This window comes from Phyllostomus hastatus, unplaced genomic scaffold (genome assembly GCF_019186645.2).
Source record: "Phyllostomus hastatus isolate PE091 unplaced genomic scaffold, TTU_PhHast_1.1 phas_scaffold_216, whole genome shotgun sequence".
NCBI classification, from domain to species: Eukaryota; Metazoa; Chordata; class Mammalia; order Chiroptera; family Phyllostomidae; genus Phyllostomus; species Phyllostomus hastatus.
The window spans coordinates 11,979,812-12,003,822 of record NW_025334018.1 but is presented as its reverse complement, the minus strand read 5'-3'; the positions used below and the strand labels follow the sequence as shown (position 1 = coordinate 12,003,822).

At 51.9% G+C, this 24,011-nt stretch overlaps 1 protein-coding gene across 1 annotated transcript in view; it reads right to left on the bottom strand.

Annotated features, from left to right (window-relative positions):
* Positions 1 to 24,011, bottom strand: part of CASQ2 (calsequestrin 2) — a 57,342-nt gene that overhangs the window by 21,220 nt on the left and 12,111 nt on the right. Inside the window, exons 2-6 of the mRNA XM_045817257.1 lie at positions 14,258 to 14,342; positions 11,330 to 11,430; positions 9,794 to 9,905; positions 7,081 to 7,154; positions 1,497 to 1,627 (exon numbers count right to left, since the gene is read on the bottom strand). Coding sequence (XP_045673213.1) covers positions 1,497 to 1,627; positions 7,081 to 7,154; positions 9,794 to 9,905; positions 11,330 to 11,430; positions 14,258 to 14,342 — 503 coding nt within the window. The remainder of the gene's footprint in view (positions 1 to 1,496; positions 1,628 to 7,080; positions 7,155 to 9,793; positions 9,906 to 11,329; positions 11,431 to 14,257; positions 14,343 to 24,011) is intronic.

Here is a 24,011-nt window from a genome sequence, read left to right as displayed (position 1 = left end):
AAAAAGATGAGCTTCCTGGAGCAGAGGCCACCACAGCGGCCGCGGAGCCACTGCAGCGTACCCTGCTGCGTCACACAGAGAGCTGGGCTACGGCTCTCAGCTTTTTCATGCGCTGCTTTGGCCCGAGGATCACACAGCCCGTTATAAACAATGGGTCAGAGGGCGCACGGTCAGCTCATTCCCAGGGCAAGGAGCCATCTCTCTCCTCCCGGAGAGCCCCGAGGAGACCCAGAATAAGGAGACCTGGGAGGGAAAACAGGAAGTCTTGATTTTGTTTTATCATCAGGGGCATCCATCAAAGGGCCTATAAGGGATGTTCGGAAGAGCAGGTGGGCCCCACGTCTTGCCCATGGTTTCATTTCTTTCTAAATGTTGGCAAACGGTGCTGGGCCTGTTCATATCTGCTCCTCCACGTGCTGCCTCGCTGTAGGGACCAGGACTGACTGGTTGGTGAAATCATGGTGCTTCCGGTCCAGCGGACACACACCAGCACGCGTTGGGGAGGGTGGGGGCGAGGCGGTGAGCTCAGCTCCATGATCTGTGTCCCCTACTGTGCCCCGCTCAAGAGCAGGGCTCAGGAACTACAGCTGGCGGGCCACATCCAGCCAGTGCCTCCTGTGTTTGTAAATAAACTCCTCGCCGAGACACAGCCACACTCGGTTGTTAGGGTATTGTTTACAGCTGCTTTCACACAGGAGCGGTGGACTTGAGTGTTGTAGCAGAGCCCATCTGGCCCATGGAGCCTGAAATATTTATTATTTGGCCCTTTATAGAAAAAGTGTACTCATCCATGCTGGAGCTGAGTGGTGTCAAACATTCTTTTCCCAGAAATTGTGTGTATAGAATGTTCACCTGAGGATTAAGTAGCTGAACTATTCTCAGTCCCATTCCTTAATGTGTGAAATGGGGATAATGAAAATTACCCGGTTATGTTAGATAAAATAGCTCCCATAAGTACCTACCATGGTACTTGGCGTATAAGAGGCTGTTCCTAAGTCACTATTGCTATTATTGTAGAATTTTACTGAAATCTTAATCTATCTTAAAGGGGATTTGCCGACTGAGGGGAGGTGATCTAACCATGTCTGCAAGTGTAGAACCATATTTAGAAAATGTAGCTGGTGTAGCTCAGTGGATTGAGCACAAGCTGCAGACTGAAGGGTTGCTGGTTCGATTCCCAGTCAGGGCACATGCCTGGGTTGCAGGCCAGGTCCTCAGTGGGGGCCATGTGAAAGGCAACCACACATTGATGTGTCTCTCTCTCTCTTCCCCCTCTCTAAAAATAAAATAAATAAAACCTTAGAAAAAATTAAAAAGAAAATGTAGCAACATGCCTACCACTGATCCATGACCAGCAAGGCCCTTCCGCTGAGTTCACTTCCTCTGGGGTGCTAACTCCAGGGCATTGCTCTTGGGGTCTGAAATGTTAGGACTGAGGGGTGCTTCTCCATGTCCCAGACTCTGCACCCCCATCCCCTGCACACCATCGGGGGTACCTTTGGTGCTCCTTCACAAACTCCACGAGCTCTTCTTCTGTGTAAGGTTTGTCAGGGATGGCGACGGGCTCATCCATAAATGGCTCGTAGAAGTCAACCTCATTCATCTTCAAGGACAATTTCTTTGCCACCTGCAGCAATTAGAAATGGGACAATAGGTTCCTTGAATGCTAGTCTAGAGTAGCAGTGGGTGGTTCGTCTTTACGGTGCACGTGTGTTCCCTGCAAAGACTTGAGCGTGTATGTACAGTTTTAACTTAAATGTTACAGTGACAGGAGCTCATCACCTATGGCCTGGCTGGATCAATCAAAGGGCAGATAGTGAGGAAGAAACCCTCTGGCCAAGGAGGTCCAAGCAGGGGCCTGGGCAGATGGAATGAAAAGCGGGGAATCTAATCCCACAATCACCACCACGCCGCCATATTTGCCGGGCTGGAGGAGGAAGCCAAGGCCAACCCAGATGTGCCGAGGATGCAGGGATTTAATTGAATCAATTTTGATAGAACAGGCAATTGACAGGAACTATTTAAAGCCTATAGGTACTCAAAACCAGAGGCCAACTCATTAATCCTGGATCAGCTCATGAACTCTACTTGTTACTTAGGTTGAAGCCTGGCCCTTGGGCTGTCTCTCAGTGCTGGGCGGGTGTGACGGCTTCTCAGGCTCCGGGCACTGCCCGCAGCCATCCTGCTTTGTTTGGAGTGGAGGGCTTTCCTGGGATTCAGACTCCCAGCACTAAAACCAGGTAGGACCCAGGAGGCGAGGCTGTGCTGTTCTCCCCTGTACCAGACGAAAAGCTCGGGGAGCCCGAAGCGGCCCGGAGGGCATCTTTGCTCTGGATTCCAGCCGCCGCACTGTCTTGTCGGGGCAGAATGGCTGCTGTGTTCGCCTGCAGACCTGCTGAACTCGGAACTCTTGCTGTGAAATGACTCGAGAGGCCTGGAATGTGCCACGCTCCGGAGAAAACCAAATGCCATTCTTTTCCAGTTCAGAGCTGTGGCCCCAGAAAGCCAGGGATGAACAGTGGTTCCCTTGAAACTGAAGAGGAGCGGCCCGGGTGCGGACGCCCTGCGGGGAACGCCAACAGCTCAGGGGCCCCGGGGCATCCGGGACTGATTGTGCAGGGGGGCGGGGGACTGGATGCTGCGTGAGCTGTTACACAAGGAGGCCCATTCTGAGGAAACACTGGCCTCCCCATGGATTCTGTCATCGATTGCTATTAATTCAGGTCACTGTATTCCAAAAGACATTTTTTACAGTATTCAACAAAGAAACTAGCGTTGGACTCAGAGGGAGAGAAGACGGGCCATGTTAAGAGGGACAGTTGGTCAAAGGAGATTTTATGGTCATGCTATTTCGTTTGAAGGGACAGGGAGATGTGGGGCTTTTCCTTACATTTTCCTCCCCCACAGGGCAGGGGTGGTAGGGGTGATGGATGGGGGCAGGAGGGGCAATAGCCACTGTGCGCCCAGTGTCCGGGTTCACCCACAGTTCTTCGCAAAGCCGGGCGCATCCTCAAAGGGGCTTGAAAATGACCCTAGATTCTCGTTCTGTGAGTTCACTTACTGCTTATTTTAAAACCCAGGACACCGCTTACAGGAAGTGGGAAGCGATCTGATGAACAAAAAGGTAATGATAGTGAGCGTGCAGCGCGCTTGCTAGGTGCCGGGTGCTGTTACCAGGTGCTTTGGGTTGGCTCCTTTCTGAATCCTCGCTTTGATTGTGGCAGCTAGAAGCTACTATTGTACTTATTTTACAAATGGCGAGCCCGAGGCACAATCTGAGTAGGCTATTTGTCAAGATCGTCTACCCACAGGGGACAGAGCCAGAGTTCAAACCCAATTTGCCTGGACACCAAGTTCCCTGTCATTAGAAAGTCACTTTCCCCTTGACACTGCAGCGAGCGATGTCTGTCCCTGTAGCTGCTCCAGTGGTGCTGCGCACGGTCAGTGCGATGTCTGCTGTTCCTCCCTCATCGCTCACCCCACCACAGTCTGCAGGATCCAGCTCCCTGCAGGTGGGAAGGCGCTCACTGGAAGCTCGGGGTGCCCCCTGTGTGCGCGTGTGCATGTGCGTGTGCATGTGCTTGTGTGTGTTATGCATGTGGTATGCACTGGGAAGCCCATGAATGTAAAGGGGGGACTGTGACGTTCTTTAGTCTAGTTCTGGGGACTGCTGAGCGAACTTTCCCAGCGGCCTGTGCATGCCATCCACACCGCCACCCCGGGGTGCCCTCATCTTGTGTCTCAGACGATCCCTTTTCTCATTCTTTCATTTGTATTTTGGGTGGTAAGGACGGAAGGAGATGTGATTGATTGAGGCATTGATTCATTCGTCTGTTCAATCAATATTTAATGGGGCTGACTGCACCCCAGGCACTCTTCTGGGACCAGCCCTGGCTCATGGGTGGGAACAACAGTATGAGGATGGGTTTTACCACTGAAAGCCTAAGAGGCCCATAGAATGAGTCCTTTTGTGCCTTTTTAAAAACTCATTGGAATACGTTTTGCCAAAGGCAAGAAAACTACAAAGCACAATGGCCCGTGTTTGACGTTTGCAAGTGTATGTATGAATTTTGATACAGATGTTTTTCTAACACATTAGCCAGCCATTTCAGTTGTTGCCAATGCAACCAATTCAGTGAATGGAGGCCTTTTCAGTATCTGTCTTCTCTATCAACTCTGTTTGGATAACCACTGCTTCTTTTTGTCCTAATGTGGTTCAAAAAAATGATTTTGCTTCTCACCGTTCACTCCAAGAACGGAGCAGGTCACATGGGGACAATTAGAACTGACATATTCCAGGCCGTAAGATGCAGCAGAGTGGGCGCCATCCTTGGCCCTCCGACCCTGTCTTGCTCCTTTGGGGGCTTGATTTTGGATCAGGATCTGTAGATTGGTTCTGGTCCCAAACCAGTGTGCCTGGTAAAATCCCCTGGTTTTCAAAATATGCTTTTTGAAAATGCATATTCCTGGACCCTGTCAAAATCCTAAAAAAAATAATCCAAATTTCCAGGGCTAGAGCCCAGGAGTCCATAGTTCTAAAGCTCCCTGGGGCATACCCATGGGGGTGCTGTTTGGAAACTACTAATTCCCAAACCTGCACCAGCAGCCCTGACATCTCACCCTCTTTAGGTTTCTCCAACTCATATACAGCAGCGACCCCCTTATCCACGGTTTCAGTTACCCACAATCAACCACAGTCTGAAAATATTAAAAGGAAAAGCCCAGAAACAAACAATCCATAAGGTTAAACTGCGTGCCATCCTGAGTGACATGGTGGGTGCAGCCATGCCTTCTGGGCCCCACCCCTCTGCTGGGCACCGTCACCCACACCCCTAATTGATGGGCGCTAGCTCTTCAGTCCCAAACGGCAATGAGTCCTTTCGGTGGGGCAGCTCTGCCCTCTGTGTTCCGCACGAGGGAGAGACCATTCGTCTTTCTCTTTCTGAATGGTAGGAAGTCCCACAAGGCTATGTGCATGGTGGCGCTTATGACTCAGTGTCTTATAGAGCTTTTAGTAGAGTCGTCTGAGTTTTTAATTATAGCCTGCCTCACCTTCCTCATGGGCCACAGACATGAAGCCATACAGTTGGGCTGGGAGGCACATCTGAGAACTGACCCCACCCTGAACTCGGCACTGCACCACCCTCCTAAGAGCTGAGGCTCTGTTGCTTGGCCGAACTTGTCTGCCTGACTCTCTCTTTCTCCGGGGTGATCTCCTACCCGGCACTGGTCACTCCCGACCAATCGGAACGAGCTCTCAGTGATGGACTCAGTTTTAGCTTTCCTGTCCCTCCCCTTCTCTACTAATATCCCCTCGCAAGCTCCGTCCTCCTGGGCCTGAAGGACGGGCTTTATTAGCAACGGTCCTCACAGCTCGCTCACCGTGGCTGCAGGCTCACTGTGTGCCGGTGCATTTCACACGCACTGGTTCTTTCTCCAGAGTAGAATCGTGCAGGGCACTGACGCTGGGGGCGGGCTGACCCGGGATTACCTAGGGCTTCGCTACTCACTAAATGCCCGAGAGCAAATCACAATCTCTCGGTGCCTCAGTGTCATCCTCTGTGGACTGTGAATACCGCCCCCTGTCTCACAGGGGTGGGTGTTGAGAAGATGAAACGAGAAAACTGATATAAAGCTCTTAGCACGAAGCCTGGCATATATGCACAAAAATTACTTAGTGAGTGATAATGATTACTCTTTTTGCTCTCCTTGCTCAAGATCTCTCCCAACTCCAATCCCGCCAATGAGGGTAAACTTTCTTCAGGTTTAGATGACACAATTTAGATTATGGACCTCTCTTCCAGATCACAAGCTTGTAAACTGGGGTGATAGCCATAGAAGTGGTTCAATACATGTACAAACAGAATGCGATCTCTTATCACCACACCTTTCCTGCATCAGCATCTGCAGGCTTCCTCATCTTTTACCAAGTACTTGTTTTTCACAGAGTGCTTCAAGTATCCTGAGTGTGTGTATTGGATGTGTGTGTGTGTGTGTGTGTGTGTGTATGTGTGGGTATGTGTGAGGAGATGTGTTAGGTTTGTGCGTTGTGCAGTGTGTATGTTGCCTGCGTATGTACGGCATGTATGTGGAGTATGTTTTAAGTGTGTTGCGCATGTGTGTTGTATGTGCTACATGTGTGTGTGTGAGTGTGTGAGCGTGCACCTTGACTCTCAAGGGCAGGCACGGAGTCTTCTGCTTCACGGTGCGGCACAGAGGGAAGCACGTGGACTTGGGACACAGTCTGCCCTAAACTGCCCTGAACTGCGATCTCAGCCTCCCGTTAATTCACTGGGGACCTCGGATACTACTTAACCTTTCTAAATTTTTTTTCTCACGTGGGAAGTGGGGGGGTTCACTTTCAAAGTCATTTAAAGGACTAGAGGTTGTATTGGTGCAGTATATCAAACTGTGCCCCCCACCCCCACAGAAGGCCCTGGGCAATGGGCAGCCATTTCAGCGGCGCCTGGAGCCAGGACGATGCGCTCCAAGTTCAGCGGACCCCAAGTGGGTGACCCCTTGATTCAAGGTCCCTTGGTCTCTGCTGTTGTTTGGCTCATAAAGGCACCGTCCTTCCACATCCAGGGAATGAAGAGCAACTGAATCACAGAGAAGCACATCAGGGATCCCCCCGCCAAAGACGAAGAGCCCAGGGCTTCAGAGGCCCTTGCCCCTCCCCGCTGCACCCCCGTCCTGGCCCAGAAGAGGGAGAGCGTGCAACCAGGGAGGGGGAGGGGGAGGGGGAGGGGGCTGTAAGAAAAGGTCACACAGTGATTAGTGTCCCGCACACTCCGGGCCCACACGCTCGCCATTCTTAGTGCTGAAGGTGACCCTGAGCAGTTGGTACATTGCTTTTCATTGGATGTCTTCAGCAATACCCCTACATCTTCTGCTTTAAACATCTTCGTGCTCATCTCTCATTCACAGCGATTTACTGCCATAGTCTGACGCTTCGGGAAAAGTACGAATGGGTGGAGGGTGGTTAACGTTGCTAAAGGAAGGGAAAGGGTGGTGGAAAGTTCCAACCTCACCGCGTCGTGCGTATGAAAGTGCTCCAGCTGGGGCTTCGGAGGTACTCACCCCTTTGTCGAAGGTCGCGAAAAATTTGATGTAAGGCTGAAAGTGTTCCGCTGCCTCCTCAAAGGCCTTGTAGTCTAAGAGGGGAAAGATAGAAGGGAGAGACATTTTCCAGATGCCCTCAGCAGACACTTCTCTTTTCAAACAACGCAGAGAGAGTGGGAAACCAATTAATCCTGATTGATCATTATTAAGTAGATCTTATTCAGGTAGATAATTCTTTAGAATTAGTTAAACCCACGGTTTCCCCAAGGAGTTTGAACTGACTGGCATTCACTCCCCCAAGAGAACTCTCTGCCACACTTCTGCGTGTTTGGCAAAACTGGTAGATGGGAAGGAGAAAACCTAGAGAGAACAAGGGCAAGGCAAGGGATTGTCGAGCTCCAGACCAGAAGAAAAAGTTCCTCGGCTCCGACCCACTGCTGGCTACAGGGGGGCCCTCGAGGCAGCGTGCGCCCCGCTGTGTGAGCGAGCATAACGTGAAGGGTCACGAAACCTCCCCGGCCGAGCTACTTGATCACAAGTGACCTCACAGAAGTACTTCCAACTGCCTAGCAGGAGTACTCTCTGTAGTGACTCCTAGTTTTCCTCTCCCCCTTTTTAAGTGTCCTTGTTGTATTCTGATCCCTTACAATGAATCAAGACGGCAGCTGACTCTGGCCCCAAACCGGAGTCCGCGCTGGTGCAGAGGCTGAGGCCACAGGGGCGTGGCCGAGCTGCGCCTGACCACACCCGGACTGGGTGGGGACGTCGGTTTCCCAGCCTTAGATGGCGGGGTGATGATCATGGGGCTGGTGGTGGGGCTGGCGGTGGTTCTACAAAAATTCCATAATCCTGAGAGTCAGTGATCCTATGATTCATTCTTAATGAGATGAACTTTTTCCATTTCATGGAATTCTATATCCTTTCATTACCAGAGGCATAAGTTTTTGCTAGAATTCCAGGAGCATGCAGACTCTTCTACTATTCAATCAGAAACATTTCGAGAATTATGCTGGCTCAGGGGACACCAAGATGCGTAAGACAAGACGGTGAGCAAAGGCTACAGCCCAGCGAGGGCTGTGGACCCTCACGGAACCGCAGGGCAGTGTGGCAGTTGCCACACAGCGGTGAGCGTGTAAGCGCATCTGAGAGAGGGGCTGGCAAATGTACAAGAAACCTGCACACGCTGACCCACATTCACGCACACTCGTCCTCACACAAGTGATTATGCTGTCACAACGCACGGCGCACAGGCCGACGGTTGGGGCAGAGGACCGAGCGGAGGGAAGGAGACTGGTGGGAGGCTGGGCGGTGCACAGAGGGAAGTGGGAGAGAACAGAAAGGGAAGGGGTCAGAGCCGTAGCTAAGCCACCTATATCCATTTGAGGCAGCCATGGGCTCCATCGGAATTCTCTTGTTGCCGATGAACCCCTCTCCGCCTCCCAAACTCCTGCTCCGATAGAAAGCGTGGCCTAGACCTGTGTTAGGAGAACTCCCTTCTTCTCTCGGGGAGCCAGTCTACATCTTTACTACAGTGGAAAAGGGTGGGGCAAGGTCATCTCAGGCTGGTGCTTCAAGCTAGGACCGAACCCTTCGCCTCCTACAAACAGCAGCTGTCTTCAAGGCACGTGGTCTAGTTTTCTACTCTGACCTCACGAGAAGCGCCCCAAAGAGCGGACAGCATGTGTCCCGAAATGTGGAAACTGAAATAAAGTCACCTAAAGAACGGGGGCAGGACTCCCTGGCCAGCCACCTTCCCCCAGCACTCTCTCGAGGAGGGTGAATAGAGGCTTTTATGTAGCCAATGCCGAGACCATCCCGTTGGGTCATGGCGGAGAGAAAATTGGTGGGTTGCTCAGATGACTAAGGAGGCCAGCTGGCAGATGGGGTAGAGACATGGCTTCACAGATAATTTCAAAATATTTTGGAGTTCCCAGAAATAGCCCGAAGCAGCCCTTGTTTTCATTTCCCTCCTGTACCAAAGCTCCTGGAATCTCTTTCGTAGTTATGCTGAGATACCAGGAAAAGGCTTAACTCATCGAGTTCATGCTGCCAAAGCAGCTTGAGAAAAGGTACTCAGGTAGTTGGTCTTGCTGGTTCCTTCCCTTCCCGATTCCTCCCGACCCCACTCACCACCCTCCCCCCCGCCCCAGATGGGTTGTGCTGATGCTGGGAGATGTTCCTGTGCCCACCCAGAACCTGGCCGCAGAGCTTTCAAAGGGAACACACCCAAGGGTGTGGTGCGAGATCGCAGGCGGCCTTGGTGGTCAGCAGGGCTGGCCAGCAAGTTTCCACATTGTGCTGCAGCTGCTACGCCCAGCCCGACCCCCGTTTTCCTCTCATGCTGTCCAAGTGACTGCGGACCTCTCCAGCTGGTGACCACGGCAGCTTTGACGTCAGGGGGACAGCCCAGCAGCTGCCCTGTTTTACGGGAGAATCCAGCTGGTGGGTGGGCAGGTAGAAAAGCGGAGGAAGGGCTCTTTTCTCTTCTGTAAAACACTCTACCACCCCTGGCCCCTTCAAGGCCAGAGAACACGGCCCAGCCCTAGTGTCCTTTCAGCTCCCCCGCCTGTTTTGCATAATTGACTCAAAGTGTCAGTCCCATTGCACGGGAAGTTTCTCTGCTACCCAGCGCTGGACCCGCCGATGGCCCCTCCTCTTTATGGATAATCTGACCTACTTTGTTGGGAAGCTAGCCTTTGGACTGACAGGCTGGGGTTGACGGGCTACTTACACTCTGAGTCCTCGCTCTTGAAAAAGCCAATGAGTTTGATGTGGTCCTCAATGCGTTCAAAGGCTTGGACCTCCAGTTTGTTGCTGATGACCTCCACTGGGTCTTCAATGAGCTGAAATGCCACACACACACCCACACACAAAATCAGTCCCTTGCCCACGAATCAGGCGCAGAGGCAGAGGGCTTCACAGGGAAGTTGTGGACTCTGGTTGGTGCCTCAGCATCCACCCCACCCTCCCCCAGTGAGTACAGCAGCAGCACCTTTGAAGGAATTGACCTTAACTCAAGGGGTAGACTGGTTGGTCTGGGGCAGTTCTATTTCTCTTGCCAGTTATTGACTTGGGAATGGCATGACACCCAATTCTGGTCAATGAATCTGCAGGGCAGGTTTGCTGAAAGCCTCGGGAAAGTTCTGCTTTCTCTTTAAGGCGACAATGGGAAGCCAGATTCCCCACCTCAGTTTCTCCCTACATATGAATGAGGAAATGGGACATATTAGCTCCTGCTGCTGGCTACCTTAGAACCCACTTGGGAACCGTCAGCTGGGGGACGAAGCCAACACACAGACACATTATCTGTGACCTGCAGAGAAAAATGGAACTAGGGCCCTAATCTGATCAAGTCTAAGACTCGCCGTCACCCTGGACTTCCATTTGGGAGGGGCGGTCATGTTGCTCAGTGTTTAAGGTGGCTAGAGTCTGGCTTCTGTCACGAACTTCCCAAAGCCTTGGCCTTGCCAGAGTTGTTCAGTTGCTGCCCTCAACTTTGTCAGGGCTTGCGGTTATGGGTCAGGGAAAGGGCCAAGGACAATCTACAGGCACTTTTTTGTAGGAGGTGACCTTCCGTTCACTTTGACTTTCACTGTGGGTGTCTGAGGCTGTGGAGCAAAGGTGAGAGACCACTGTGGATGGGCTGGTGGCTAAAGAGTCATCAGTAAGGATGGCTGTTCTTTGTCTTTACAGGACTCTGTGTTCAAAGCAGCTTGAACCTGACCTCACAGCTGTTATTGAAAGTGTGTTTGTCTATGGATAAAATATTTTTGTAGTGTTTGTTCCTCTATTTGACTGAGCATTGGTACCTCCATGGCCGAGAGGAAGGGTGATATTGGGGCTCATAACTTCCGCCCCTTTTTAGTCCGCTCTGAGGGTAACTTGGGGTAACTCAGTCCTCGGGTGACTACCCCCCTCTTTCTTAAACTCCCTATCTCCTGTTCAGAGCACTGGAGCAAAGCCAAGGGGATTTCAGGGGATGTGGGTGTATAACTTTAAGAGAAATAACACATTACTACTACACAGTTTCAGTTTGTGACCCTCTGATCACAAATAAGACAGTTTCCAACGTGACTTTACGTCCAGCTGCCCAGGAGGAGTAAATAGCCCTGTGATGTAGGCATTCCTTAGTGTTTCGTGGAGCCTGAGAAATCTGTCTTAGACCAGGAGGGGTTACCCAGCCTCTGTGTTCTTGCTTGAAGGTTTGACTTCCCCTGTATTTGAACCCGAACAACTCCATGCGGGGCCCCTGCGCACAAATGCTTACGTCCAGGAGAAACTCCACCAGGACATCAGCTGCAAACTCGCCATCAAACTCAATCGTGCGATCGCCCTTCAGAATGTAGAGGCTTCCTTCTTCGGTGAAACCTGGAAGAAAGCGAGAGTTCCCAGGACAGGATGATCCCAATGCAGGAAAACCCATCCTGTGGGCCGGGGTCAGGGCGAGCGGGACTGTGCTCCTTCGAGCTCTGCTCTCTGAACCCTGTAACTCCCGCTGCTCCTCACCCACAAGCTGGTACGAAAGGGTGTGCAGCCGAAAAGTCACAGAGCATGATTCTCTAGCAGGGGTGCCCAACCTTTTGGTGTCTCTGGGCCACACTGGAAGAAGAAGAGTTGTCTCGGACCACACATTGAATAGGCAAACACTAACGAAAACCAATGAGCAAAAAAAAAGAGTTTTAAGTAACGTTACGATTTTGTGATGGGCCGCATTCATAGCCATCCTGGGCTGCATGCGGCCCGCAGGCTGCAGGTTGGACACCCCTGCTTCTCCTTGTTCCTCGAGTCTGGGTGACCCCATCTCCCTCTGCCATCCTGGTCAGCAGCTTCAGGTTTCAGCGTAGGACTCATTTCCCCCGGGAAGGCCACTCCACCCTCTCCTGCCATGACGGAGCTTCTCTGAGCTCCAGGTACGTGCACTCACGACAGCAGTGAGCTCTCTAAGGGTAGGGCCATTGTTGTCTTGGTAGCTCAGGCATCACACAGAGCCTGGGCACGCCAGGCACCCCGGACACCCCCTAAATGTCTGTGGCCAGGACGAACACTCGCTTTTCTAGAGGAGCTGAATTCTGCACGTCCTGCCTCCCCAGTGAACTGAGAATGCTGCAGGGCAGGGTGTGGATCTTCTTCCTACCCTCCATCGCTCTCGGCACGAGGCCGTGTGCTTGGACAAACGCTTGCTGGAAGACTTGCCCCCAGAAAGGCCAAAGAGCTGAGGCTGGCATTTAGTCCAACTTCAGGCTTCCTTGGTTCCTTAGATTAATTGTTTTCAAACTCTCTGTTAGCTGGAGAATTCTTTCTCTGAATGAACTCCTTTGCAAACCTCTAGGGAAAGGAGGCTGGTAGCCCCCTGCCTGCTGGGTCCCAGGGTGCATCTGAGGATCCCCCAGGCACACCATGGAGCACCATTTCTAAATCGAAATGAGCAATGTGTCCTGTATCCTTGAACATGGCAATGACTGATCCCAAGGGTACCATGGGGAGTATCAGCCAGTGTCCTGCTGTTGGATTTTGCTCTGAGTGAGACCAGTTAGGAGGTTACTGCCCCAGTTCAGGCAAATGGAAGCGAGGCTGGAGATGGAGGAGCAGGTTCGCACAACACCGCTGTCCCAGAAACTCCGAGGACCAAGTGGTCAAGAGCAAACCTCCTCCAATAACCCCTCCAGGCTGAGCTTGGAGAAAGGCTTCTTTAGACTTTTCAAGCCCCGTCTCCTCTTCCGCTGGGAGAGTATTTATTTACTGGGCCACTCTTGCAAATACTTGCCCAGCTTGTCTTCTCTAAGTTTTTATTTTTATTGTCATTTAATTTTTTTAAAGTTTTTATAGAGAGGGGAAGGGAGGGGAAAAGAGAGGGAGAGAAACATCAGTGCAAGAGAGAAACATCAACCGGTTGCCTTCCGTACATGCACGGACCGGGGACTGAACTCACAACCCAGACATGTGCCCCAACAGGGAATTGAACTGGTGACCTGTCAGTTTGTGGGGCGACACCCAACCCACTGAGCCACACCAGTCGGGCTTCCCTTAGTTTTTAGATCTCTGTAACGCTAGTGTTTTCCTCGAACTAAATTCACCAGAAATCCAAATTCTCATTAACAATGGGAAGGGAGAAGACTCAGGCATCAACAGGTGCTGGGAAGGAGAAAGAATTCATTAAGTAGCTTTTGACGAAGCAAAGAGTTTAACCTACTTTGCTTTCCTGCTCAAGAGGAAACCTGTTCCCTAATTTGTCTCTAGAGAAAGAGATACCCAGACATTCTTAATAATTTATTATCATTTTACAGTGACGAGTTCTTCCTTGTGTCTGACCTAAACACCGTCTCCTGCAATTTAAACATTAAAAAAAAAAAAAAACAACCACCCACAAGGCTGATCTTCTCGAAAATACGATAGAAAAGAGTTGTTTGCAATTCTCAGAGATAATGAACTTTTCATGTACCTGAAGGTAGTTATTGAACCACCACTAACCTTTTTTGTTTTCCCTGTGCTTACTACTCCAAATCCAATTAACCTTTCCTCAACAGTGCTGTTTTACAACCTCCCGCTACAGCCACTGCTCGCTGGTCATGCGGAAAAAGCGAAACGGGCCGCACACGTGTAGCGTGTCTGAAAACCGGAACAGCTACCTGCTTTCTCCCTCGCTGGGATTACAGGTGTAAGGATCCTGGAGTGCCCTGAGCTTCCGCACGGCGTATTGACACAAGAGATTACAACCCTCGCTGTGCAGTCATTTAAGCACACCTCACCTAAACTCCCCCTCTCATCCCTGGTGACCATGCCCAGCTGCGGTTTAGCCTTTACCTTAGAAACCAAGAGGTAAGGCAGTACGAGGTGATAAAAGGAGAGATCTGATCTCCCTCTGAGAGACCACCGTGGTGGAGAGATGGAGAAGCTGGCCTTTTAACTCGAGGATCTAAAAATAAAGGTTTAAATCTTGAAAGCCAGTTTCCCCAGGAAGAAACCCTCTTCACTGCACCTGATACAAAAATATATCTGATGATTAATGTAAACCCATTCAACTCAGGCCAGTATTGACTTCAATGAAACTCTTTTACAACTCCAGACTGGGGTGTACAAGATCATCATGATGAAAAGAAATAGAAAACCCAGTTATCACGCAAGAATACACGAAACTATACTTTTTTTTGCAAGACACTTGGTTCTTCCTGATAGAGCTAAAGAAAACCACACTCACCCAGTTTCTTGGCAAGCTTGGCCTCTTTCTTGGAATCGACCATGGCGAAGCCTATGTCTTTGTGTTCCAGGATCTGGGCCACGAGCTGAGGGGAAAGACAAGGAGAGCAAGTGAGCCCACGGCAGGGAGAGGAGACCACGTCCTGGGGTCCTATTTGGAGGCTCTCAGTGGGGTTTTCCTCCACTGCCGGTCACTGCGACCCAGTGAAGCGGCAGTGAAGGGATCCTGGGCTCGTCCCCTCGGGGGAGGGATGGTTCAGCAGAGTGCTGAACCGAGGAGAGGAAACCGAGGACCGGACCTGAGATACAAAATTTGGAAGAATGCATCCACTCCCACACACCCTGCTGTGCCCACAGGGTATATGCACTTTGAACGGGGAGGAAAGAGAGAAAGGAAGCAGAGCCTTGACTGGTGTGGCCCAGCCGGCTGAGTGTCGTCCTGCGAAGTGAAGTGTTGTGGGTTTGATTCCCAGTGAGGGCACAAGCCTGGGTTGTGGGTTCAGTCCCTGGTCAGGGTGTGAGCAACATTGATGTTTCTCTTGCTTTCTTTCTCCCTCCCTTCCCCTCTCCCTAGAATCAATAAAAGAAAACTTTTTTTTTAAAAGAAAGGAAGCAGAATACTTGAATGCTCATAGATCCCTGACACGGGAACCTGAGCCCTTCCCCAGGCATGACACGAACCTGGGGAGGGGCGAGGACACAAGGGGACACCAGACGGGCTGAAGGACCTTAGAGTAAAGGAGACCTGTGTCCTTGGCACCTAAGCCTAGTTCTCGAGCCTCCCCACGGGGGGAGCAGAGATGTCTATTGGGCGTATCTGGCACGTAGACCTGAGATGGGTCCTGAAGGTTTGTTTCCTGCAGCCCGTGGAGAGAGAGAGCCAGTAGAACCTGGGGGTGAAGAGGGTGCAGCAGCGCTCTAGGCGGGCAGGTGGCCGGAAACTATCCTGAGTGGCCACCGACACAGACGACACCAAACGCAAGCTTGGGTAAGCTCCTGAGACTTAGACGCAAGGAAGCAGGGAGACCCTCCAATGACTGAGATCGAATTCCTGCCATCTGGCTGGATGGGGGCTTGACAAGGAGGTAGAATGAAGAGGCTACTGGAGAGATCATGAAATATTAGTATCACTTTTCTTCAGTTAAACTTAAACAAAGATGACTGTAGAGTAACATGCAGTGTTAAGAACGCATACAGAGAGGTCAGGGGCTTCTAGGGTGGTCTGGCTGTAGACGACAACTTTGCAACAATGATGCTGCCAGGTGGGCACTGGAACCACCGGTGGGGGGGGACCGCTTTGTAAATCATACGAGTGTCTAACTGTGCTGCACACCTGACACTAATACAAAATTATGTTGAATGTAAACTGTAATGAAAAATAAAATGTAAAAAGTAAAATATAATATAAAGAAAAAATAGGGAAAAAATGCCTGGAAGGAAATCTTTGACAGGTGCTGCTTCCGGGCCTGGAAACGGGGGAAGGAGAAGGAAGATAAAGACTATAAGGGCCATCACTCTTTTCTGCTAAAATGTTGGTTTTGATGTTTGCTTTTGTTCCCATTTTTATTTTCTTCTAATCCTTTCAAACAAAAGTGATGCAATTGCATTTGACAACTCATGGTTGCTTTGAACCACAGGTTGGCCAGCAGCACAAGAGTTTAGCAAAAATCAAGAGAAATGTATTCCATGAGATCAATTGGTCATATCAGGAATTTCCGATGGAGTATATTTTATTATTATTTGTGAAGTATGTGCTATGCATCTTTTATACCAGTGAAATCTACAAGAAATGCATGTACATATAAAAATAAAGAACACAGCCAGATCTCACACACGTTTTACCCAGTTTCCCTCAAACAGTAACACCTTGCAAAACCACGCTCCCCTTACTTATGTCTGCTTTGGTCTCCTTCATCAGTATTGTGTGGTTTTTAGCAGATTAATCTTATGCGTGTTTTGTTACTTTTCTATCTCAGTATTTAAATTTTTGAGTGGTTGTAAATAGTACTGGATTTTAAATTTTGGTGTCCCTGTATTTACTGCCGATATATAGATATATAATTGGGTTTTGTGTGTTTATCTTGCATCTGGTAACCCTGCTAAACTGTTGTTAATTCTAAGAGGGCTTTCTTGGTGGGAGGGAGGGTAGGCAATCAGGTCATCTGCATTTGGGAGCACTTCAGTTTTCTCCTTCCGACAGGTATGGCTCCTTACTTCCTCGTGTTTTCTCGTGGCACCGGCAGGCACGCCCAGCTCCATGCTGAATAAAAATGCTGAGAGTGAACATCTGGGCCTTCTTCTCAATCGTAGTGGTTTGTCTATTTCCCCTTTCATTTCTATCAGGTTTTGCTTCACATGTTTTGCAGTTTTGTTCTTTGGTTCACGTACCCTTAGGATTTCTTGTTTTCTTGGTGGGCTGACCTGGACCTACTTGGCTCTACGGCTCGGGCTCTAAGCCCCTCCCTTTCTCTTCTGTGGTTGCTTCTCTCATTTCTCCCTTTATTTCTGCGTCTCCACTTTGCTCAGCATCTGTGGTTTCTCCCTTGGATTTCCTCTGCTGTTACAATGTCTCCAGGGCTTTCTTTGCCTATTTATTCTCCCTTCCGTGACCTTCTCATATGTTCCCATTCTCTTTCTTTCTCTCTGGCTCCTAACCGCTCCTGTTCCTCTAAGGCTAAGGCTGCTGGGCAGCAGCACCGACGGCTGCTCGGTGGAGTGGCCCTGGCGGCTGGGGCTGGAGGGCCAGGTAACACGTGGCGTCCCCCACTGCTCATGCAGTGTTCTCTCCTTTCTTGGATTTTGCCTGGGACTAGAGGAAGCGTAGGATGAAAGACATCGTCATCCGTGTTTATCTTATGACTCATCGTGAGCCTTCCCGCAATGTTCAAACAGGCCAGTCATTCAGCAAAGTCATTTGGCTTCAGTCTATTGCATTCAATTTGTTAGACAAAGTCATTTCTGAGTGAGTTTTCTGGTTTTCAGTGGAAGCCACTCTGTTCCATTTCACGCTGTCGAAACTTCAACTTACATGTATCTGTGTTTATTATTCAGAGTTAATGATGATGAGACCTAATGTCTTTGTGATACTGATATGTTTATCCACTCCTAGAGCCTGAGCCTCTGACTCTAAGTTTAAGCGGTTCTTAAACTTCAGTGCACAGGAGAATCACCCAGCGCGCTGCTTACAAGGAGGCTTCCTGGGCTTCAGCACGAGCAAGCCGAGGAGAGCTCTGGGCTGGGGCTGGGGAAGCTGCCTTTTCATAAGCCACGCCCCCGCGCCACGATTCGGCTGCAGCAGATCCCATTCGCCGCTCCGGAAAACACCGACACAAATTGCCAGTTCGTCCAAAAGCGGCACGGCGGAACGTTTTCCGACCGTGGCCCCCGGGCCTGTGCTTGGCCTTGGGGGCTCCTCTACGTTAGGCATAGAAGAGAAATACTAACACTGCCAAGAATATAAGAAATTAACTCTGAGAATTAAACACAGAGTTTAACTCCGACCTCTCCTAGGCTCACATGACCGCATTTTGTTGGTTTTCGGTGGGTGCAAACGTGTGCCTCTCCTAGGCATGTCGATCGCGGCCTTTGAACGCCCCCATTGCTATGTATGTGTGAGTGGGAGGGGCAGGTGCTGCCTCGGACAGACTCAGCTCCTCCTCTCCCGTTTCACTGAGCATAGCCCCTCGCTGTCCCAGGTGTGGTGCATGGGAGGAAGCGGCAGTCACAGATGCGCCAGGAAACCTCGCTAGCAGAGACCCGCTCGCCTCCTTCTAGGTACGCTTGCGCACAACCCCTGCGGTGCCTCGTCACTCTCGCCTCCCACCGAGATTAGGTCCGAAGCCTGCCCACTTGAGCTCTGTCATCACTTCCGTCAGCCCTAGCAAGCACCTTGCATGAGCCTAAGCCAAGGGTGACCAGGGCTGGCTGTAACCCAAGAGAGAGCAGTGAGACTGGTGGGGGAGGGCGGGGGTGGGCAGGTGGCTGTGGTGAAAGCCCAGGGCCTTCCAGGCTTACTCCAGACCGACCCATGCTCCCCAGGACCAGTAACCGCTGCTGGGCTGGTGGAGCAGGCCAGGCACTGTCTGCCTCACACACTGGCTGGATCTCACCTCCACCTTTGCCCTGGCACCGAGTCTCTAGCTGACATGTCCCTTTCTCCACTCTGCCACAGCCCAGCCCCCCTGCTCACTCGGGCTGCTGCCAGCCTGGGCCACCCTCGGCTGCCAGGCCCAGCTCCAGGGTCACATTTCACTCCAGCCTCCTTTCTGTGAATTCCCGTAGCCTATCGCAGAGACACGGCGCTCCGACACTTACTCCACCATCGTGAGAGTCATGTACGCGTCTCTTCTGTGTCGGGAACCTTCCCTCCCTACGGAGAAGGACCCTGAGCCGGGCCTCTCTGGCGTCTCGTATAGTTCTTTAGAGACACTCAGACTTTGTGTGAAAGGGTGGACTAGCCCGAGCATGTCACAAATTCAAGGGACGTTTGAGTCCAAGAGAAAGACGCCATCATCGCCAATTACAGTGATGAGGAGTGACAAACATGAGGAGGAGAAAAGACGAGGGACCATGTTGCCTAAACTCCGGAAAACCGGATCACTCTTCAGAGCCGACGGCAGTTTCCTCTTGTTGACTAAAAGCCTTTCCTCGGCAGGTTTTGTCTGGTTGGTTGGCCGGCTCCTGCTCAGAGCGTCTCACCTCTCGTCCGCCCCAGAGAAGGGGGCTGTCTCTGACTGGTTGCTACATGTAGCCCCTGGCCATTGGCATAGTATGCATTCTTTCCAGAAACATGAGGATTTGCTTTGGCCATTGCTGATTCCTCTGAGTACAAAAATAACTTCACGGAAAAGTTCTGTTAAATAATAAGCATCATTCAGTAACACAGAAGTTGGCATTCATAGTATGCCCTTTCTCTCTCTCTCTTCATATCGCATTGTGGAGGTCTGTATTGTACCACTGATACCCTGCAGCGATGGGGTCAAACTGGACCTCATCTTTAAATAACTGAGTGACCAGGGATGGTAAATCCCGGAGATTAAGAATACGGGGCTTGGAGTCAGAGCCGTGGATTACTGACTTGGTCGCAACCGCTGTGACCCCGCTGGGAAACGTGGACAATAACAATGTCTATGTCATAAGGCTGCCGGGAAGGTTACATGAGATAAAGTGTGTACAGGGTTTGACGCAGGGCTTGGCATGCAGTGAGTGCTTAATCAATGTTAGAATTTCTTCTTAATGCCGTGACAGCTGGGTAGGGTTCTGGGCCTTGGGCTGATTCAAAAATACCAGAGCCTGGTGCACTGAAATAACAAGAGAACATAACTGTTCATTGAGGACCTACAATGATCAAGGTCTGTGCTAAACAAAAGTGTGTCAGCGTCACGGACCTCGTGACTTTGTTAAGGAAGAAGCTAATGGAAAATTAAGTAGGTGCTTAAGAACTAGAAAATAAAGACTATGGAGAGAGAGAGAGAGAGAGAGAGAGAGAGAGAGAATGAATTCATGGGCAGGAATGCAAATCATGCAGATTTAATTTCCATGCCCTGCACGGTGTGGCCTGGCTTCCTCTCAGCCTCATCTGAGGCCACTCAGCCTCTTTGGGCAGGATCCCCTTGTCAGGGGTGCTCCCAAGTCCTGGGCCAGTCACGTGCAGCAGCTGCCTGCAGGGGGTGCAAGTCCTGACCCACACAAAGGCACTAAACGAGCTCTGCTCTGACTTTTGCCCTTCCCTCTCTCTGACGTCCCTTCCCTCCGTTCTCCACCAACTCCTGTTATCCTTGAAGTCTACTCGTAAATGTCAGCTCAGAAGGCGTGCCGTGACTCCCAGTCTGAAGCGGGTGCCCTTTTTAGACATTTCTGGCTTCCTGTGAGAAGTCAGAAGAGATGGGCTCACATCGCTCACTACCTTGCAGCAAATAAATAAATAAGTTTCTTAAATAACGGAACGAGTGGATGAGGGTCCTGCTGAGCCGTGACCGGAGAGCAGTGCGCGGGTGGGCAGAGGAGGGCCGCCGGGCTCCTGGAGGAAGAAACGGCACTGGCAAAGGCTGGGGGGAGGGGCTGGCAGGGGGAGGGTCGGAGGGCGGGCTGACCTACCTGAGCAGAGGGCTTCTTTTGGGGACACTCAAAGGAGTTGTGTGTTCAAGGCGTGTGAGAAGGCGTGTGAGAGCTCTGCATGTTAGCGCTAGCAGGCCTGATCTGGGAGATGTCCCGAGAGAAGAGCGACATGACTGTGAGTCTGGGGGCTCTGAGGGCACAGGCCAGGCAGAGAGACCCAAGAGTGAAGAAGGAAGGCGACCAGCTGGGAGGCTGACACCACAGTTAAGTAGGGGGTGGGGTGACAGGTCTCCGATGGAGGCGGTGGCGGTCGATGGAGAAGGTGCAGCTTGTGAGGCGATGTTGCTAACGGAGAGTCAGGCAGAGCTGGTGACTCTTCCGCGGCTTTGGAGAAAGAAGGGAGGGGAGCCGCAGGGGAGGGGAGGCCAGATGACCGCAGAATCTCCAGCCAGGGAGCAGAGTGAAGGACAAGACAGAGTGGTGGGGGGAGGGCACGCCAGAACCAGGGCCCGGCTCTCAGCCTGGATTGAGATGCAGTGGGTTCATGGCCGTGGAAGTCCACCCAGGAGCTGGAGGTGCCAACCTGTAGCTCAGGGGAGAGGTCCCTCATGGAGCTGTGGGGGGAGGAGGTGAAGGCTTGAGGGGTTGGGTGACATCTTCAGGGACCGGCCATTTCATAGGAGGCAAGAGCAAGAAGAGGCAGAGAGGACTGTGGGAGAAGGAGCAGGACAGGAATACTGTGTCGTGACTCCAAGGTCACAGGAAGAAAGGACCTTGAGAAGGAGTGGGTGGTTGGATAGAACGTTGTAGGGAGTCACAGGGGTGGGTCCCCCATGTGGTCTCTCCTTTCAGGACCAGTAAGTCACCCATGACCTTTCGGCGAGGAGCTGGGACGGAGCCAGAGCCCTGGGCATTGGGCAGGTGAGTGGGTGGCAAGGACATGTTGGAGCAGGTGTGGGTCACTTGTTCCAGAAGTTTGCCCGTGAGACGAAGGTGATGCTGATTCAGAAGCACCTGAGGACAAGCTCCCTGGGCTGTGTGAGGCTCCCGGGGCCTCAGAGGACAGGAGTGCAGTGTGCCGGTGCCTCTGCGTCTGCCCGTGTCCCCAGGTCTGTGCCTTTGTAGCACTTCTGAGCCCCAGTCCAGGTGGGCAGGTGGGAAGAAAGCTGCATTTGCGCCCCTTCCCAAGGGCTGTCTTCCTGCGGGGAGGACGCATTTGCTTCGTGGTCAGAGAGAAAGTGGGGGAGGTGGGCCAGAGGGAAAGGGCAGGGTGACTCACTGGGGAGCTCCGAGGACCCTCCTGCAGGGCCAGGGATTTGAAAAAAAAAAACTGTCTAAGGACTGAGGAGCCCGGGGAAAATGTCACAGGTCTTTGCTCCGAGGGAATGTCCCTCGGGCCAGGCATTAAAAATACCCTGGCTGCCCTCCTGCTCCGTCCCTGGAAGCTAAGAGCCCAGCGGCTGTTCTCACCCACTGTCCCTGATCCCATCTGGCCACACGTCAAGCAATTCAACAACTGCGTGTCCTCCCAGAACCCCCGAGAGCTGACGCTTATCTCCCGATAATCTCCCGTTGCTTTCCACTTGGGTGAGGCCAGCTCTATGTATAGCTGGGGGCAGGCACGAGGTGTGCCCTTGCAGGGGGCGGGGAGTGGGTGGAGCAGCTATTCTGAGATTCAGGTGAATCCTGGGGCCTCGGGGTGCTGGACCGGGTGGCCCCTGAAACAGCCTTGGGGGCGAGGGAGACTGTCGCCTGCTTTATTTTGGGCCATCACCTCGGTCAGTGCCAAAGTGAAGACCCCAGGGCCAACACTGTGTGTTTTTTCCACTCTGTCACACAGAGAAATACCGTCACAGCAATGGTAACGGGTGTCTCCTACCTGCCAGGTACTGCTCCAACCCTACTATGAATTATCTTATTGAGTCTTCCCAAAACCCACATGAAGTGGGTTTGCAGATGAGGAAGGGAGGCACAGAGAGGTCAACCAACTTGCTCAGGACCACACAGCACTGAAGTGACACAGCGGGCATCCCAAACCCGGCACTCTGGCTCGGGGGCCCACGCTCTCATCCTTCACATTCGTGTTCCTACACCGGGGCCTCACAGGCCACAGCCTCTCCGATTTCAGTTTTCTGATATGAAAAATGAGACCAAAACTGCAGGAGGAACATGGGTGCAAGCGCTTGGTGGCTGTGCGTTCCCTACAAATTCGCTGCAAGCAGCCCCACGACACCAGCCTTCCGTGTGGACCCTGAGCCGCGTCAGCATCACCCGGAGCGAAGCCCCATGCAGACGCAGACAGCTGGGCCCGCCCAGAGTTTCGGATTCGGCGGGCCTGGGAGGGGACCCTGGAATCTGCATTTCTGACAAGGTCCCGGGTGACGCCGGCGCTGGGCCTGGGCCCCACACGGAGAATCTTGCTCCACGACCGGCTCCGGCACACAGTCAGTCTCCCTGTGGAGCGCTCAGTGCCGGCCACACTGACTGGACGAAGGAGGCCATCTCTGGAGGCCAGGCCTTTGCTTTTCATACTAAAAGTGTTGTCCGAGTAGGGGTTTTAGAAAGTAGACCTGAGTGACGCCGGGCTAGACCATGCCCCTTTCCAGGTCTCTCGGCAGAGCTCTGTGCCCCAGAGCCTGTGAGGGCAGCCCCCCACCTCCGCCCTGCCGCAGGAGCGGCCCACGAGGTTGTCACTGCAACCCTGGAGCCAGGGACAGATCGTCCCTTTCAAGACTAAACTTCCTGTGGGCTGGCACTCCTCATGAAAAGAAGACAGCAGGGGGAGGGCTTCGGCGGCTGGAGAGACCTCCCGACCGTGAAGGAATGGCTGCAAGCACAGGCCCGCGGCTTGCATCCCTACCGCGCACACGGGAGAGCGTGGCTGCTTGGCTGAACTCTGTGAAACGTCTCACTCGTGTTTATTTTGATGAATCTGCTAATGGCAACAAACACTACAGAGAGCTAAGCAGAGAGCTGGAGCTGTCACAGACACAGTCATTCCAAGGAGGGTCCTCTATGAGCACCCAGCGTGCTGGTCATTCCACATGCCGCCTCCTTCCTCTTCGTGAGAATCCTGTGATGAGGGCAGTGTGGTTCGTTTCACCCAGGAAGGCGCTCGGCCTTGAGAAGTTGAGTCACTGGCCTGTGGTCAGATGTCCAGTTCAAGGACTTGACCGTGCAAGGACTCAAACGCAGGCGGCTCTAACTTCAAGGCTGTGTTTTTGACAATGCCAGGAGATATTGTCAGCTGCTGCTTATGTGTTGTACTCACTTTTTTAAGTCCTTACCCAACAATATATTTATTGAATTGAGAGGCAGAGAGAGAGAAGCATTGATGTGAGAGAGAAATATCTTATCAATTGCCTCCCGTGTGCATCCCAACTGGGGATTGAACCTGCAACCTGGGATGTGCCCTGACCGGGAATCGAACCCTCAACCTTTTGGTGAATGAGACGATGCTCCAACCAACTGCACCACTCAACCAGAGACTATTCACTTTTTTTAGTGTGTGTGTTGGGGGGCGGGGGGTAACTGTCATTTCCTTCATAAGTAAATGGGTGACACTCGGGTTCAGGGCCCACACTCTGGTTCCGTTCATGTCCCTACACTGGGGCCTCGCAGGCCCCTGGGCCCAAATGCTGGCTCTGCTACTCATCAGTGGTGACACTCTGAGCGGGTCACATTCGTTGGGTGTCCTG